Source organism: Patiria miniata, unplaced genomic scaffold (genome assembly GCF_015706575.1).
Source record: "Patiria miniata isolate m_02_andy unplaced genomic scaffold, ASM1570657v1 HiC_scaffold_9, whole genome shotgun sequence".
Taxonomy (NCBI): Eukaryota; Metazoa; Echinodermata; class Asteroidea; order Valvatida; family Asterinidae; genus Patiria; species Patiria miniata.
This window is the reverse complement of record NW_024037076.1, coordinates 19,264,058-19,283,543: the sequence shown is the minus strand read 5'-3', so window position 1 is coordinate 19,283,543 and position 19,486 is coordinate 19,264,058. Positions and strand designations below refer to the sequence as shown.

At 39.9% G+C, this 19,486-nt stretch overlaps 1 protein-coding gene and 1 non-coding gene across 2 annotated transcripts; one reads left to right on the top strand and one right to left on the bottom strand.

Annotated features, from left to right (window-relative positions):
* Positions 1-177: 177 nt before the first annotated feature.
* On the bottom strand, positions 178-18,952 carry LOC119720752 (xylulose kinase-like). The gene is made up of 16 exons (XM_038190584.1): positions 18,797-18,952; positions 17,661-17,743; positions 16,550-16,700; positions 16,214-16,300; positions 15,063-15,191; positions 13,690-13,755; positions 13,440-13,512; positions 12,812-12,930; positions 11,815-11,896; positions 11,432-11,472; positions 9,903-10,018; positions 9,386-9,501; positions 9,043-9,213; positions 6,095-6,241; positions 3,759-3,856; positions 178-1,839 (listed from the first exon to the last, which is right to left on the bottom strand). The coding sequence occupies exons 1-16, from the start codon at positions 18,848-18,850 to the stop codon at positions 1,780-1,782; spliced, it is 1,593 nt and encodes a 530-aa protein (XP_038046512.1). The 5' UTR covers positions 18,851-18,952; the 3' UTR covers positions 178-1,779.
* Positions 14,902-14,974, top strand: Trnaa-ggc. Its single transcript has one exon. It is a non-coding gene; the product is annotated as a tRNA-Ala (tRNA).
* Positions 18,953-19,486: the final 534 nt, after the last annotated feature.

The following is a 19,486-nucleotide window of genomic DNA, read 5'->3' as shown; positions in this document are numbered from 1 at the left end:
TCGATTGCTTCTTTCTGTATGATCTCTTTAACTGCTGTCAAAAGGATTGATAGGCTTGCTTGGATTCCTGGGCTTGCTCCTTTTGCAATCGCAATTTCCTCAAGTGTTGTTTGGGTTTCGGAATAAACAATTCACAAGACGTCTTTTTGAGGATGTTAGCTTTTTGAGGATGCTAGCTAGCCACTTTCTAGAAACAAGATAAAGTTTCCACACTGCTGACATTAAGATGCTTTCATGTATAAATCAACTGTCTGTCCGCTGCAGTCAATTTGGGCGGGAAATTTTTTTTCTTCAATTTTCTTCCCTTTTTTCAGGAGGGAAAACAATTTATTACCAATATGTGAAAATGAAGCACTTGTACTTCTCTGCTTAATGACATCCATTTCATGATACACAATACACAAGTTGTATGATGTCTATCTCTTTGAGTGAACGGATTTTGTGTAATACGTTATTTTGTGTGTATTTTGTCAGTTTACGTATTTTGAGTTGACACCATTAGGTCCAGGAACTACTTCAGGGGGAGATTGGGGGAAATGAAAAATCCATGAAATAATCGGCAGGGTTTGGGGGCGGCTGATGGCCTAGAGCAATTAATGTAGGGTCTATGGTATATATTTGTATTTGCCTAAAGGCGTCATTAAAATGGAAATGAAAAATCCATGAAATAATCGGCAGGGTTTGGGGGCGGCTGATGGCCCAGAGCAATTAATGTAGGGTCTATGGTATATGTTTGTATTTGCCTAAAGGCGTCATTAAAATACCCATTTCTTTTGTTATATATAGGTAAAAAGACTTTTATGGTAAAATCTCACAAATTCCATATTTCCAAAAAGATTTGTTTATCCTGAAAAATCTCACCCCTGCTACTTGTCTGTACCTATACGTTCTTGTGGTGTAATCACAATTTCTGTGTTTCTAATTATTGTCGCTGAAATTATTCTGTGCGAAAGTTAGAAATCAATAACGGAGGTATAGTTATTGCAATATGATGTCAATCAGTGTGTGTGAGAGTGTGCAATACTTATTCAGTGTTATGAACCTTCAAGTGGTACCAGAAAGGAATGGGAATTCATATTTAATTACGTAAAACATTTAACAAAGCCTTCATGCATCATGTATCTGTTTAAATTTGAGCCAACACCTTGCAAAGAATGTTGCCTGCAATGTGTGTGTAGCACATACGACGACTGATCTTGGCCATGTTGGCCTGGCAGTGTATTGAAAACATCAAATCCAATATATACACAATGTTTATCATGTTATCATGGGTGACTCGAACATTGACACATATATTAACTTCCCGGGATGTTGTCAGCGCTTAGGTGCTTCATATGCTTTGTAAATTACATACGTCAACAGATATCCTTGATTCTTCGTAAAATAAAATAATGCTTGAGACTACCGGTATTATTCACTTACAGTCAAGTAGGCCTAAGGTATTTCATAATAATTTGGTGTTTTCTTGTTTTCTGATGTTTGCAAATGTTGTATATTACCTTTAAACATTTGGGGAAATTTCTGAATATTGAAGATTTCTATTTTATGACTGAAATGTATAAATGTATAAATGCTAAATCCACAAAATACAGCAAAATTGTTGTGGAAGGGGACCATCAATAAAGGAAACCATGGAAATTGAGATCTAATCAGCTGCATTTAAAAGAACTGATTAAAAAAGGACTAGTGGCATAGTAGTGCTATATCTCCCTCATTTACAAAATTTGGAATACTTTTTGGCATAATTTGAATTGTAGACAGTCTCAGATTTATCAAACATCAATATTGTGTGATCATCTCTTCCAATAGTTTGTACCTCGCCAAAAGTGAGTTGTAGACCTGTAGAACAAACCAAATATATAGGACTATCTCAAAAACGGTCTTATTACATTCCGTATTATTTGTTTAACCCTAACCGCCCTGAATCCTTCAAAATCCTCTTTGCCAAAGTGGAGGAAGTTGAAGGATACTTATTATAGTATTGTTTTGGGATACAAGTATACCACTTTCTGAATGAACGAATGTCAATTGCTGGTATTACAGACATGACAGATGGATTTTTTCTCTTTTTTCTGCATGTTTACTCAAGGGCAATTCCGTGAAAATGAATGTACATGTACATGTATATGTCAGACACTTTAACCCTCCTGCTGTCTGTACATTCACAGACAGTCAAAATTAATCAATCCTCTTCCCCTGCCATGCCGTTTACACAGGCTAGTCACCAACAGTCAGATCATATTTCAGGCAAGTACTGTGACTAGTCAAATTCCGTCAACAGACAAAAGCAGACAAGTGGAAGGCCCAGCTGACTTATCAATCACCTACAGCATAGCTGTATCATAGTTTCATAAACAGTCACAGCCAGTCAGTCCTGCTTCATGTAGGCTGGGAGCTCTTAACTGTTAACAACAGTCACTTGATTGATTTTGACTGAAAGGATAACTTTGCACAGAATGATGTTTGCACAGGAGAGTTAATGAGCTGGTGTTGGAAAACATCACTAATTTGTGACATCTAATGAGTAGAAAACAATTACAGACGAAGGTACCACCACCTTAAAGGTACAGTCCATCATTTGTAATTTGTGCATTTTGTTTGTTTGAAGCAACAAACGTGCTCAAAATCTAAAGAAGGGTGCTGAACGAGTTTCAGTTCAGCTTCAGCTGTTATTTTGAGAAAAACAGCATTCTAGGATCTCCATTTCAAATCAAAAGTTGCTGAATCATGTTTTGAATTGGGCCTGAATTCAGCGGCCAAGACACGTTCTCACTGAGCCGATTGCAGCTACGCGATGTCGCGCACTGATCCGACGAATTACAGCAACCACGCGCGCGTGTGCGTCGTGTCAACGCTTGCGCGCCTCGCCGAATAAAAAAACAAATTGCTAACGGATATTTCCAACGGAACGTCTTAAGACGCACCGTTGGAAAGGCCTTCTTTCGTTGATTCCTTCAAAATGACAGCTTGCCAGAAAGAATAATTTCACAGGGAGTTTAGTCCCCTTACTATCTTTCGACCAAGTATGCTTTTCAACAATAATTGCATGCAACTTTTGATCGGCGTGGCACGCAGTTGCAGCTGGAAGTTTTGAATATCCGAATATTTGGTCAAACAGTTTCAAGTAATCGAATACTAACTTATTCCAAAATGGACAGCCCTAATTAACAGAGTGATTTTTCAAAGACATGGACACAAGGAATAACAAATGTTTACATTTACAAGACATGTATTTTTTTGTTTTGGCATTAGGATTTCAACTGAGGTTTCAATTCAAACAAACAGTTGTGATTTGAAGTTTAAAAAATAATAAGGTCACACTGCCGACACTAGAAAGAAATTTCAAGACTGTATGATGTATGTTAGTAAAGTTGTCAACCAATGCACTTCAATATATTCAATTTGTTTTCTCCTGACGATTTTGTATGTTTTGTTTAAACGGAAAAAGCTACTTTTTTTCCTCTTTTGGATGTTTCAACCCTTTGAAAATTCACTTTTAGTTTGCGTAGCTTTTGCACCCATACCACACAAAAGATATGGCTGAATATTGTCTGGTCACAATAATTCAAAATGTGTACAATAAATATTCTATGACTAAACATGGGCAGATTTTTTTTCATTGTCTCATTCGAAAGTGAATTCCTTTTGTACTGCTATAAAAATAGCAAATAAAAAAACAAATCTTTTTTTCGGGGTACAACTCGAAAACAGTACTGGGAAAGTACTGACATAAATGACAACAACAAAAATGCCCTTACCTCTTTTGTATCTTGGTTAGGCATGGCGGCTAACTTGTACTCTGCAGGAGACGCGTTGACGACGTCTCTAAATGATACCACGTTATCACCATGGAAACCTGAAAGGTAAAAATTGGAAACCTAAACATCTCAGCTCAAAGCGATGTAAGGGATGTGCTGAAAGGACCCTAGTATTGCTTGGAGAACAACGCCCTGGCATAAAGGGTAGAAAGTAATATAAATTCTTCCTTTTTTTAGTCTTGCCAAACTCAAACAAGACTCAAGCGCAAAACACTTCACTATTGCTGAGCAGCAATTTACCCCTCCTTTTCTTTGGTCAGTCACAGACAGTCAAACATTCAATCCTGTTCCCCTGCCATTCCTTTTACACAGGCTAGTCACCAACAGTCAGATCATATATCTTGTCGGCACTGTGACAGTCAAATTCCGTCAACAGACAAGGGTAGGTGACTGGTAGGAACAGTTGGCCCTACCAAAAAAAGGAGTTTACAGGAATTGAACTGGCATCACTAGCTATGCGGTAGAGCCTACCGATACTTGCCAACAAACTACGAGATTGGCATGACATTTCTTTAAAACATTATAAAGTTGTTTAAATCCTTTAATGGCGCCCTCTGTTGTAATTCCGTGAACAATCCTTGGGGAAAAAAAGCAGTATTGGGGATCGCCGTCCATGCATAAATATATGATGTTCTATAAATATGTGGTCCACTTTTTTCCTGTCCCTATTACATCTGACATCTATGACTTTTGATGCACTCCTTGATGCAGTCTAGTCTATGTAATAGATCATGGCGAAAGCCATGGTCTATTACGCGTGAACAGATTCGCTGATTAATTAGGCAAGACCCCCCTCTTGACCTCCTAGATTTTGACCAATCAGCGGGCGCTTTCTATATCGGGTCTTCGGTCATTCACCCGTTGCGCGTCATAGAAAATGGATTTTTAAAAATGTGTCACGCGCTCTGCATCATGTTACGCGATATCGCACCCAGCTGTTGTTGTATTACAAAAAACTGCATTCGAATTGACCAATCACACCATTTAGTCCTGATTTGGGGATGAAATGACGTCACGATTTAGTAGAGTCGACTCCAATTGGCTGGCGCGCGGCTTGCATATATCTGCATGTCTAGACATATCAGACGTTATACAGGACTTGGCTCCGTGGATAACGGGTGATACTCAGTTTAGATGCAGTCATCCTCCAAGAGTGATTAGGCCAAAAAAAAAATAGTTCTGCTTCCGATTACATGCCTTTCAAAAATAGGGTCGGTCGGTTGGAAATTTTTTTTTTTGGCCAATTTTTTTATGCAGATTGAATGGGGTATTCAATTATATGCGAAGTTTTAGCCTGAACTATTTCTATTGCACTACGAAAGCTATACACGAAATGGCAACAAAAAGTGAGTAAAACCTACCTTTAATTATTGTCAATATATTTCAAAAAATAATGGAAAATTCAGGCCGTTCGCACCATATGCACAACGCTAGTCAAGACGCGGGGAGCTGGCCAAAACTCCGAGGTGTGTAATGCGTGCGTGTATGGCGAGCGGCCCACCATGGGCCGTCAGAGCTGTTTTTACCGTCAACAATTTCGGGAAACACGCGGCATGTATCACTCCAAATACGAGTAGTGCGATCTCAAAATGAACTCCTGAACACAGAAAATACATACACAGACAAGCTAGATCAATTCTGTAAATTAACTTGCAAAAATGTTCTTTCTCCATCGGTGTTTTCTTGGCATTTTTACGATGTCGAATCCGACCAGTTGACAGTGGCCTGCACTGTACTGATAGCGCGCTATCGGTCACATAGCTAGCTATGGACTGGTTACCGCATTTTCATTATGTCTTCTAAATTGGCCCCTGCGCGGCGCGGCGGGAACCAGTCGTCGCCACGTGATTATAGTCACCGTGCGTGACATCGAATTGCGAAGTAGTTATATCGCGAAGCGAATTTGTAATAACGGAGGTTTCTTTGAAAAAAAAGCGAATGTAAGTAAGAAAACAAATAAATACAAGCATTTTTGGATGCAAAAGGGTTGTTGAGAGGTATTTTGTGAAGACAGAAAAGACAGATTTTATTTGTATTTATTCAATTTTTGTGTGTGTGTGTGTGTGTGTGTGGAATTGCCGATAAAATTTTTAGGGTCGCAGCCTAAAAATAGGGTCGGTCGGGTAACCGGAAGCAGAACTATTCTTTTTTTGGGCCTTATTAATAGCAATTTATAAAAAAAAATTCAAAGTCATTACAAAGTACCAATGTAACAGGGACAGAAAAAATGTCACACTTTGGACCCCATATTTACAGAATGACCCATTTCTCTTTACCATGCTTAGCTCGGTAGGCGCATCCCAGACAAGCCGAGTTGGCGACATCCAGGACGTAGACTGGAGCATTGAAGACGTCAGACAGTACCTGCAGGATGGCACGGTTGGATGAGGCCCCACCAGTGGCTAGGACCCGCGATCCCTGCTCTAAAAAAAAAGGGGGAAAAATACACGACCTTGTAAGATAAAAGTTTTTAATTTCAAAATATATAAAACTGGATACAACAGTGGCTTTGAAGAAAACATGTTGCATTTCATTAGGGCGCTTAATTTTACATACTTCATTCAATACGGACATATGGGTACGACATCCCGGGCCAACATGTATATTCAATAGAGCCTATTAGCAAATTTATAAGCTGAGCATAAGCTTTAAATTGCCAAAAGGAATCTTCAAAAAGTTTTAGCTTTTACAGTTCTTTATTAAGGGTACAGCAAGAAAAATAATTTCTGAGCTCAATAAAAACTTTTAAATTACATGAAAATTAAAGGCAAATTTAACCTTCTTGCTGTTTAAACATTCACAGACAGTCAAAATGCACTTCCACTTCCCATGCTATACTTTTAACACAGGCTAGTCACCAGTAGTCAGATCATATGTCACGCAAGCATTGTGACTAGTCAAACTGGGTCAACAGACAAAGCAGGCAAGTTGTGGTCACAGCTGTTTTATCACTCAGCCGGAGTCAAAGCATAGCTGTATCAAGTTATACTTAAGTAGTCCAAGGCAGTCAATCCTGCTTTATGTAGGCTGGAAATTCTTAAGGGTTGAAAACAGTGATTTTGACTGCAAGGACAACTTGGCACAGAATTTATGTTTGCATAGGAGGGTTCATGACCACAGCAACCTCAAACAACTTGACTTTAAAACCAATTAATTTGAAAATGAAGGCTGCATCTAAATTCGTTGGCTACGTCCAGCAGCAATGCTAGGTTCACACATTCCCGATTTTTAAGCCGAATCGCCATGAATAGCATTTCTTGAGTAAATTGGGGATGGTTCTTGCTTGCCTCAGGATGATTCTGTTCATTCGGTGAAAGATTGTTAAAAATCAGGAAGCGCCCCGACAAATTTGAATGCGTTCAAAATTGTGGGGTTGTTTCGGGAACCAATTTTCAATTCTTTTGTTGTATTTCATAACTAATTCGGGAATGTGTGAACCTAGCATTACACATGTGTCTATGAGATGTGGATTGTGCCACTTCTGTGGGCTCCGTGCACAAGTACCCCCTCAATGGTAAGAAAGGGAGAGTTGGGGGACACCACTGGGAGAGACATTCCAATGCATTGGTAGCAACGCGCGACACTCATTCAGAATAAAATTAGTCCTGCGTACTTCATGCGTACGTAATGTTCACAACACTGCAAAGCGCATAGCTTTTAATGTCTTTTAAAAAAAAAAATCAAATGTGGTTATTGAACACAATCTACTGGTAAAGTGGCTTGCAGTTAAAGGGTTGGAGCTGAGACACTGACAAAGTCAATTTGACTTCAACTGAACTTTCACACCAACAAAAAAACAGAAATTGTATCCATCAATTTTCATTCCCTTGACCACTCACAACAAAGAAAAGGATCCAAAAAAAATAATTATGCTGGTTTTACGTACCTTGAGCAAGATCTTGTGATATTTTGATAGAATTAGGAGAAAGTAGTTGTGTGAGTTAGACGCACTCTAGAGACATGTGACATGCATGTCCATCAACGGGATCAAAAGTTTTTCTGTCATCCCCTCCCTTTGACTATCCAGTGTGCAAATTGGTATTAAGTCATGAAACTTAGCACAGATGTTCTTTAAGCCGCCCTCAGGTCAACCTTGCGATAACATAGATCAGTTGGCGACTGACTTTTCAGGATCAAGCTGTGCCTGAGCCACGACTGCCGAGAACATTTCAGTCACCGATTTTTTGCGACCCGAGTATAACTGCGACAATATCAAGACGATTGAAATCAGTCGGCGCTAAAAAAAATTAACAACAGCAAGAATAGAAAAAATTCCAACTTCTGCACGGCGACGAACATGTTCCGAACAGGCGGGAATCAATCGCAGTCAACCTGTGTGAAGTTACGATGTCGTGCGGGGATCATCTAAATTGATTGTGAATCGTCGTCCTCTCGTGGGTGACATGAGCATGGTTGCGATTATTCTGTGGCCAGATGCCGCTTGTTCCGAGATAATCACTCTGTTTCTCAGTTTTGTGACCTGAGAATGAATATTCTGCTTGATGCCGACGGCTCTGTCCTGGCACAAGCAATTCACAGGTCGACCCGAGGCCGGCTTTAGGGTCAATTTGTCCCGACTTGTTAATTAGACTGAACCTAGTTGTGACCCAACACATCAAAATGAGGCACAAGTTGCCAGAACTATTTCTAAATAATTCGCCTTCTAAACGGATCTATATCTTTAGGAATAGTCTAGCAAGAATCCAAAACAGCTTCTACACGGGTCTGATGTTCTACACGGGAAAAATCCAGCCTTGGTGGGGACCAGGGTTGTGAGGCTCTACGCGGATAGAAAATCCACAATCTACAGCCGACACGTGTACACACGCCTTCCCTAACCATGTTTGATAGGACAGGGGCGTGAAATCTCAGCTTTAAAGCTGATTTCAGCTTTTTTTGTTTTGGATTTCAGCTTTTTTCCCTCATTTGCTGTGTACAAAAGGATAGGAGATTTCCAAAGTTCAGCTGTTTTACACCTTTTTTAGCTGTTTTCAGCTATTTTTATCAATGGTCAATCACACCCCTGATGGGACCTGGTTCCGCATACAGTGAACCCATGTTGATTGCAACACGGGTAGGTGAGACGGTAGTGTGAAAAAGCCTCATGTCATTATCTTCATTCTTATTCGCCTTAAGTCTTCCATAAAATATCTGCAAGGTTTGACTCGCTTTGGATTCAAGATGACCGACTTGCGAATTAATAAGTGATATGCAGTATCCTTACCAACAAGATAGCCCAGGTTCTCAGCGTGGAGTCTCTTGGCCAGGAACTGAGCCTCCAATAAGGCCCGGACTTCCACTGCTGGCTGGAAACTCTCCACCTGGTCATTGTTGGAGTTGTAACGATAGACACCGACTGCCGATGGGGTGATCTCTTGCACATCAAAGTAGACACCTGAAAATGTTGCGACAGGCCGTAAGGTAAGTCGTCATGATCTATTTGTCATTTTAGCAACTTCCAACTAGAACTATATGGTTGTATATGAAAGGGTTATTTGAGAAACGTGTGGATTTTCTGGCTGGACAGTGTAAAAACAATCTTTCATCTTTTGAGTGTGGACACTGACCTATATTGCCATTATTGCCCGGCGGGGTGGACTCCAGAAGACGATTGAATGTATCCCACGATCCCATGCTAAACTCATTACGGATGCGCTCACGGGTAAGGGAGCCATTTTTAAAGCTGCATAAAAAAGAAGTTAGATACAAAGTTTGTTACACAAGTTTAGAAGCATACCTATTTGCCATTTAGCTCTACTTTAGAAAAAATCTTAATAGTAAAGATTTGTTATTGAATACCAAAATATAAAAACCAAAATTTAGTTTGAAAACTAGTTTGGGAACTTCAAATGCACATTTCTATAAAAGCAATCAAAATTAAATTTGGAGTATACATTCATCACTTGGCCTAATATATTTATATACATTTTCCTCCATATTCAATGTATGAAAGGCTTTATCTCAAAATAGGGCCATGCAACTTCCAACAGGTTTTGTGCTGGAGAGTCACACATGTTGAAAACGGGAATAACAGAACAGATGCCAAACAACGGCACCAATACAACTTAGCAATGAATCACTCACCATAATAGAGCCATGTACGCCTGCACGTCGACAGGATTGACAAATATGTGGCCTTCCAGGGCGGGACGTGGGGTTTTCAGCCATAGAAACAATGTGTCGCTCGTGCCGAGACTTACCTGAAGAGTTGAGCATAAAATTAGAAATACTTTTTTGTTTATGATTATGCATTGCTTTGGCTTCTTTCGTTATAAAATTGGAATCACGTATATGTACTCTTTTGTCAAGTTTAAAAACAGAAAATATTTTAAGCATATATCTTCCGTGATCTCTGTTTGTTGAGGAAAGGCCTCTCAAAAAAATTTGGCGAACTTGTTAACCAATGGTTCATGCGGCCTTCTAGTCTCTCTATTAAAGGGAAAATACAATATTTGCAAACATCAAAAAATAAAACTACCAAATCATTTTGAAATACCTTGCTGGACTGTTACTGTTAGTGAATGACAGTGTAAAGCATCCTGTAAAATCAAGGCACCTGGTATACTGTCATTTTCAAGAAAAGTGGTATTTTTGTATCAATTTCCAACGCTGATCGGCCAACCAGCGTTGGAAAAAACTGGCTTTTTTTCAAATACTGGCCCCAATTGACCATCGCACTTGTTTGCAGTCGATTACACACCTATGAACGGGTACAAGCCAGCGAGACTGGTTCCCTGACCTTACAATTCCCCAATGTATGTAAACTGCTCTGTTTCTTCTTAAATGGAGTCAGGGAACCAGACTACAGGAAAATGATTGTTTTTCTTGGTTTTTATAGCATTTTTGAACCCAAAACCTCAAAAAAGTCAGTGTAACTATATTTGCTATATATTTCCAACCCCCCAATTCCATCCATTTCTGAAAATTACAGCAAAAGCAAATGATGTATATTCCCTTTAAAATACATTGAAATTTTAAGGCCTGTTCTAGATGCTACTTCCGCACCGAACTTAATTGAAATGAGTGGGGCAATAGCTCGTCTACAGCACGGCAGTTGCTCTAAACTTCGAACGTAATAGTCGAACCTTAATGCATCTGGAGTAATGGGCCAGGCTCAAGCAGTTCAAGCAGTTCAATGAACTTTCCGCGCAATCAAACTATTCGTGCCAATTGCATTCCCTGTGACGCAGATGCGAGGGAGGGTATTGTGAGCATGCGCATTTCCAAAATGTTTGCCCCATCTTCAAATTGAATTGAGTTTGGCACGGTAATGGCACGTCATTTAGAACAGTGCCATGCCACTGCCATTCAGAATGACGATAGCGCAGCAGCCCTGTCGAGCCAAAGGATGGTGCCGTGCCGCACTCAATTCGCCGAGGCCAAATGGTTCTGAACACCGTGCTATCGCCATGCCAAATTCAAAGAAGTTAAAATAATTGAGTTTGGCACGGCAGTAGTACGCCCTCTAGAACGGGCCTTATTCTGATTCAAGTTCTGGTAAAAAGCTGCCTTATGACCTATATGTATACTATGGTATTTTAAATTAAAAAAGAAAATTTAAAACATTTGAGTCAATCCGTGGATATTCTATCATAATATAAAGTCAAACTTACAGCAATATCACCCTCTTTTAATGCCATTCCGGCTAAGGATGCTGGAAAGAAGGAAAAAGTACAATAATCAGTTACACATTACAGCAAAAAATCTAAAGTGGACGCCAACATTTTTGCCTGAAATTTCAGGTGTCGAGAAAAAGTATGCACACATGTATGGTGCCAATAATTTATAATTTGAAAAAACCCTGAAATCAGGCAATTGCAGGAGAACTTTCGTCCCTTTCAAAGTGTTCTCTGATCTCCCTCAAGGGGCTCTTGAAAGTGGTCAAAAATTGCCCACCCCTTAAAATCATAATTCCTAAAGTCCTGCATTTTTTTTAAAAAAAAGATGACACTTTTTGAAAATGTAAAAAGTACACAAGATTAGTACTGCAGTGTACCTGGGTTGTCGCCTGTGAATGCTATGACCTGACACTCAGCAGAGAAGCCATAACGATCAACAAAGTATGGAGATATTGCACCCTTTAAAGATAGAAGTCAACGGGGGTTAAAAATGTGGGGTTACAGAGAGGATCTAGCTTTCAGGAAACGGGGGTGGTGGTTGGGGTTGGTATGAGGGGGAAGGTGAGTGAAGGCTTGCGGAAGGCACGCCCTGCTAGGGATCCAGGGGCTTGTCCCAATGAAATGTTTCGATACTTTCCCCCCGCATTCACACTTTGTGATGCTATCAGGCTAAATGAGTCGTTTGTCGGGAATTTTTATTTGGAGATTCAGGCCAAAATAGGACCACTTCGTCACATCACTTCATCACATTTCTTGGTGTTCCGACTTCCATCATTTTTGAACTAAAGATGGCACCAGCATGCGGTTTTAACAGCAGTAATGCTAAGATTGTGATTTTTTCAAATCTGTATAAAAAAAAATTGACCAGGGTCGACTAACGACTCAATTAGCTTGATCGCATCACATTTGATTTAACTTGAGCATTCCATTTGTTATTTCTGACTCTACTCTCCTATAAAATTTGTCAACAGCTGAATATGGGTTGCAACCCCCCCTCCCCCCCCCCCCCCCCCACGTGGTTAAAAATGCAGAATAAACGCACTGTTTAGAATAATATATCAGGAATTTACTTCTATTCCTTTTAATTATCTCTTTTCAGTTTTTTTTTTTGAATTATCAAATTTAACTAACGTTCCCATTGTTTTCACTTAAATGGTATTGAACCGACTATAATAGCTTACTTTTCAACAATATTGCAAATTGTTTCTTGTTTTTTTGGGGGGCACTGTATTTCTATTTACAACATTGTTATCTCATCTTGTTTTCTGTTGTAACCCAGGGCTCCCTGGGAAAATGGGTCAATAAACTGATGAAGCTAGCAATGACAAATAATACACTGATTGCGGGAGCATTTTAATCATCTATTGCTCTTACCAGATTTGTTGAAGACGGCACAGGTGGACCTAGTAGGTTAGCTAGACCGGGTGCACAGGCGTCCAGCGCTTGTGGACACCAGCATTTGCTTCGTATATCAAGAAGATTCATCCCCGACCCTGAAGAATAAAACATCGACAGATATAGTGGTGCAGGCAATTAGAAAATTCCGGACGATAACATTTACATATTTAAATGTTCAAAACCCCCCAAAAAACTTAATGTTTTACAATTTACTGTTTTTGCAAAACTTGGACAAATATGGGGGGGGGGGGGGACGAACCTGTGTTCACAGGAACGGAGTGCCCATCTCTCTTTCTTTAGCGATTGGGCCAGACTCATAAGCTGCTGTGGGGGATCGCCACACCTCCTCCACAGCGAGTCTGTTACCTTCCCAGCATTGAATAGTGCCGGTACCCATTTAACACCTGGGTTGAGAGGAGTAATTGAGGTAAAGCGCCTTACTCAAGGGCACAACACGCATGGCCATGGCGTGAATGAATCCTGTGCTCTACCGCTAGACCACGCGTCCCACAAATATGGGACAATCTACTATGAACACTGTCCAAAAAAAAATCAAAAATTATAAAATTCTTCATTGAATGCTTCTATTAACTGTGTAACTTACCATCACTGTAGTCTATTGGTGCATAGCTGCCTAGGAACAAAGAGGCTGCAAAACTACTCACTAGTGAAATTCGCTGCACAAAAACAAAAACGAATCCTCATGAAAACCTGCGATATTTTCCCCAACGTATACATCAAAGTCAAACTTAAAGTTTAAAAGCTAAAATCAGTAGGGATAATAAAATATTAGTTATTGCAGTAAAGAAATATAGAACTGAGTGGACACTAGTATACTTTTTTTAATCACTCACCTCACTAGAACTGTAAGCTGCTTGATTCTGTTGGTGGATTTTTGCAATCTGGTTTCCAGTTAAGCGCTGTTGGGATTTTATATTATGATTACATTTGTATAAAAAAAAATTAAAAGCAATTTACAATGCAATGTCAAGTATGAGAATGAAAAAATGAAGTTTAAAACTGATACATTTATTTCATTTTAACTTGATGGTTTGGAGTGAAATGGAGTCAAGTTCCACAATTGCAAGAAAACAACTTTTTTGCAAAATTTGAAATATAAAATAATGAAAGATGAATGATACAGAGAAAATCAAAATCATTCCCAAAGGCCCCCCAAAAAAGTCTCCGGTTTCTGTTATGGAGCTTGCCCCAAAAGTGGTACGGCGACGCAGCCTTTTTTTTTTTTTTTTTTACCGTTTTTTTTCTTCAAATGTCGGCTGATGACTGCAAATGGTGCCCGACTAAACTTGGTGCAAATATATGGGAGTCCTGAGAGGCCACATAAAGCTTATACTCGATCGTAACCCCATCTAAAAACATTGTAACCCCATCTAAAAATTGTGCAGCAGCAGGATTCCAGTCACACCAGTGAGTTTGGCGGTTTCTTTCATTGAATTTTTTTTTTTTTCATTTTGCCGACGCGCATGGCTATGGCGACACGCGCATACCAGATACCAGAAACTTTTTTTTTGGCCTAAAGAGACACAAATACAGTTGATGAATAATCATGCCTTTTTATATTGTCATAAGTTCAATGTATCATTATGTTTGGTAAAATTTGCTAAACTGCACAACCAATGCAAAACTTGTAACTTATTTTTTGTCATCCATCTGCACAGGGTAGAGTAAGCACACAGGTATGTTTGGTTTGATTTTTTTCCCAACTCATTCCAAATATAGAGAGTACAAGACCCATTTCAGACAAGGGTTCCTGCGTTGCAGCAAAACAAAAAGAAAAGTATCAGGAGTGACTCTTCGCCCCAATTAGATTTTGGTCAAATTTGTTTAAGTCACTTCTAACTGCTTCAAATGTCAAACTTAATTTAAATCTTAAGAATAACTTGTTTCGACACAACTCTGAAACCGATGTCTGAAAAAAACTTAAGTCATCCAATAATTTGTGACTTTGGGCATAATCCCTGGTTACATGGCATGTAGGGTCAATGGTTTCTGACTAGCGCCTCTTGAACAAAGACATTTGACTAAATGGGGAACTGCCAACATCGGGCTGGATAGCTCAGTTGGTAGAGCACCGGAACGGCAATCCCGAGGTCGCAGGTTCAAACCCTGCTCCAGTCAATTTCTTAGCTCAACTTTTAAAATATCATCCAATAATTAATTGATTTTTCAGCCTGATGATCACAAAACCCAAAGAGGAAGCAATCACCTCGTAAGCCCTGGACCCTGTGATGTCAGCCACACGCTGAGGGCCTCCCATCACCCCTTCCAGGTGACGGCACTGGGCAGTGGTGCTAGAATCCATCCACACGGGGGAGTCATTCACAGCAAAGCTGTCCTGAACACATAATAGATCATAGAATTTCAGTTAGTGGATGAGTCAACATTAGGTTTTGCCCTGCACCGACGTGTAAACACTGTATATGCAGTGTGTTACCTCCCGAGTGAAAGTTGTGGATGAAGTGGATGAGCTTCACAGTGTGCCTCTAACCATGTGCCTTGGACAGCCCAATATTCAACTTTATTATCGACTGCCACTGCTTATGTAGTCCGAGTATGATCCGTCGTTCAATAGAGCCTGCTCTGTATTCAAAGTCTGGTATATGTGAGCATGCAAATGTTATGTGACCCCGCGCGCCAGCCAATCGGAGTCGACTTGAGAAATACGGACTAAGCTATTGATTGGTCAATTTGGCTGCCATGTTTTTGTAACACTACAGGTTACCAAAGACCCGGTAGAAGGCACGCGCTGTATGGTCAGAATCTGGAGATCAAGACGCAGTGTTGTTTTGCATTATTAATCACCAGATCTGCGCAAATATCAAAGACGATTGCATGCAAGCGGCTATTCCACAGACCACTGTTTATGTGCAATACCTCACAAAATCGAAAGTGACTATTTGCCACCAATGGCTATAAAGTTGGAAGGAGTACATGCACATCACCAGTTTTAAAATGAATACCGTACTGCATGCATTTCAACTTATTTAAATAGAATTACAGTCTATATATTTTTTTATTTCAACGACAATCAACTCTCGCCTATTGAGTTTAATATTTTCCATATAAACAGCTTTCAAAGTTGTCTCTACAGTACACGTACTTAAAGTCACTATTTTGGAATCGTCAATCATTCCTAAGTTTTTTAACGAAAATTATTACAAACTTCTCTACCTAATTTTTTTTAACTTGCTCTTCATGCTGTAGTGCAAAAGTCTGCTTACAGTGGACCCCGGTTGATTTTAACACACGTAGACAAGACGATAGTGCAGATAGGCTTTTACATGCATTCAATAGTTTTTCATAAAATGTAGTGCATCTAAACTGGGAACTACATCTGACTTTAGGGCCTATACTTACTTTGAGTTGTTCATGGAGCAACTGGTTGGGTTGCAGATTGCCTAGTGTTGATGAGGCACCAGCTTTCCAATAGACACTTCCATGTTGCTAAGATTGATCATACAGAATGACAGGGAAATAGTACACAAATATAACATACTTTAAAGGTGGATAGTCCATATTAGCTCCCCGAGGTATTGGAAGTTGACAACATAGTTCCCGAGGTGAAGCTATGGGAACTAGTTCGTCAACCATCACTAAAGAGGGTCACATATATTGAGTAAGAAAAATTATCCACGTAATTCTTTCAAAAATCCCTTCAAATCTGAAATCTCGGAGCCTACCCCGAGTGTTTACCTGGCCAGTTCCAGATAGCGCAATTACCCGCGAGAAGTTGAAACCCGCAGCTTTCATGCGGTCAAGCAGTAGGTCTAATGCCTTGACCCACATAATAGTGGGAGAGGTGATAGTCAGGCGGTCGGCCTGGATGTGCACACCGCCCTGCGTTCTGCAGAAATGCAAGGAGAGGATATTCAACTGTTGCATACAAAATCTTGCTCAGCAATATCAAACAACTCATTCCTCAATAACAATCACTCAACACAAAAACAAGCAAGTTACTTCCCGCACACAAACATTTATAAGACAAGTAAGGCAGATATGGTGAGGATGAATTGAAATAGAATACACTTAAAATGAACATGCTTAAAACAAATAATGAAACTTTTAAGGTTTTTCAAATAAACCACAAAGGGAAACTGACGTGATGCATTATAATAATTTCTTTAAGTTGAACAAAATAATTGACTGGAGTGGGGGTTTGAACCTGTGACCATCCGGAAGGCTCTACCACTCCGGTGATTTACCTACTGAGCTATCCAGCCCCTTGTTGGCAGTTCCCATGCCGTCAATCGGTGGGGGGGGGGGGGGGGGGCAACAAGTACCAAACCCCCTCTCCACCCCCCCCCCTTTTTTTTTAAAGTGGGGGATATCATAGCATTTGTCCCCCCCCCCCCCCACCCCCCCCACCCCCCACTTTTTTTGTCACTGAATAAAAATTGTAGCCTACAGGCTAATGCACATGATTCTGTGGCTCAGAATGGCTGATTCACTTACTCCAAACTCGAAATGATGTTTAAATGATGATCTTTTGCTAGAACTAATGTTTTAAGTGGTCAGAAATGCCTCAGATCGCACCACATAGCATCTAGAATCCAACATTTTTCTTGACCCTTAAGCGGGCCGTAAGGGCTTTGCGCTTCGTGCTCACATTATTTCTGATCAAGGTATGTACTGTCCCCCCCCCCCCCCCCCTTGAGAAGTGATTTTCGCCCTTGGCAGTTCCCCATGTTGGCAGTTCCCTATGTTGGGGAACCGCCAACATGCCATAGGGATGCACTGTTAGCACTGTTTGTAATACTTTTAGCTCCGAAAGTCAAATTTGAAGTCAAATTTGAAATTCACAAACCTGAACTCTGGGAGGTCATTGTCAAACTGAACCAAGAATTCCTGCACGACACGTAGTGCATCATTTATTGCAATGGCTTTGATCTGTAAAAGTAAATTCACAAGTCAAATTCAGCATTAAATTGATTAAGGATGGATGCAATACAAATTTATTTATTCATTTTTGGTACTTAAAGTACAGCAATCGGGAAGCTTTCGGAAAACATTACAATGTAAATTTCAACAATGGGAGAAATTGGGGAGTTGCAATTTTTGTGAAGAAGTGTATGCACAGCAAGTGAACCCGTCAACAAATGAACAATAGGCATGATAGGTCGAACATATCTGGCGGTGAAAAAAGGTGAGTAATAACTTTTGTCACATGTGTAACTGTTAGTGTTAGGAACTTTGTTAGAAAATAGATATAGGCGTGAGTCCAGTAGACTGGCCCTGGACTGGTTTGCTTCTAGCCCCATAAATGTGGCCTATTTACTGGACTGCCTCCGTATATTAAAACATAGGCCACACATCCATATGTACACAAATCGTGTCGACGGAGTTTGTAGGATTTTTTTGCTTTAGAACTAGAAGCATACTCACCCTCTTTATAGGCTAATCAGAAAGTGCTGCCTTTTTCAGATGTCTAATTTTTGTGAAATTTCATGTTGAAATTTTGATACGCAAACATGTAAAAATGAATCTGGAAATTTCACGAAAAATATACATCTGAAAAAGGCAGCACTTTCTGATTAGCCTATAAAGAGGGTGAGTATGCTTCTAAAGCAAAAAAAACCTACAAACTAATCCTAAATGTGAAAATCAAAATTTGGCTCCGTCGACACGATTTTTGTACATGTGGATGTGTGGCCTATGTTTACGGAGGCAGTCCAGTAAACTGGCCACATTATGGGGCTAGTTTGCTTCTAAACTGGGAATAAAGTTAAAGAGCGGAGGTGGGGGCCATGAAATATGCATAAGCACAACTCAAAACAAAAGTTAACTGAAATTCAGGCATTCACTTAATTTCATTTTCAGTGTTAATGTTGTTCCGAGCCTCATTTCATTTAGCCGGGTATTGATCATTTCTTACTGGCACTGCTTGAATTCCATAATGATCTATGAACACTGTTCAACAATTTCCTAAAGATAAATCCATACCTGCTGAGTGCTAAAGTCAAACCCAAGAAAAAGATTTTCAAGCGAACCCGCCATCTCGAGCCACGCAAAAAGAGGTAGGCGTGTACTGCAGTGCACTTGATCTGCTTAGACAGCGTTCCTGCCAACTTCCCATTCTTTGTACACTCGATAAGTCTGGGTATCCGATCTCTAAGGGCAGTCGCGCCGCGTTTTCAAAACTGGGCTTCATTCCGGAAAGGGATGTTTGCACCATAACGTGAAGGACTCCGGCTAAATACATCCTTGGTTCCGTTTTAAAGACATTAAGTTAAACGTTATGATAAAAGGCCAACATTTTATAATTATGTCCCACTCCTTTGGACATCAAACCCTCTAAATGTTTCCGGAGCATGAGATGAGCTTACATCCGGAGCCAAGCCGATGTTTGGAAAACCTTAGGGCACCTCGGGCACATTGAAAAATCTGTACCAGTTTGAACGTTTTCAACAAGCAGTAAAAAGTAGTAAATATTTCATAAAAAGAGACATTCTAATCTTTCTATCCCATGTCAAAATAATAACATGCCATTCCCCACCCACCCATTACCAAAAAAAAGGATCCCAAAACAAAACACAACAAAAACATACCATACCTTGTGAACATTAATACATTCATTACTTTGGCATTCTTCCAGAGACAATTTATTCGACTCATTACATTCATTTATTCGAC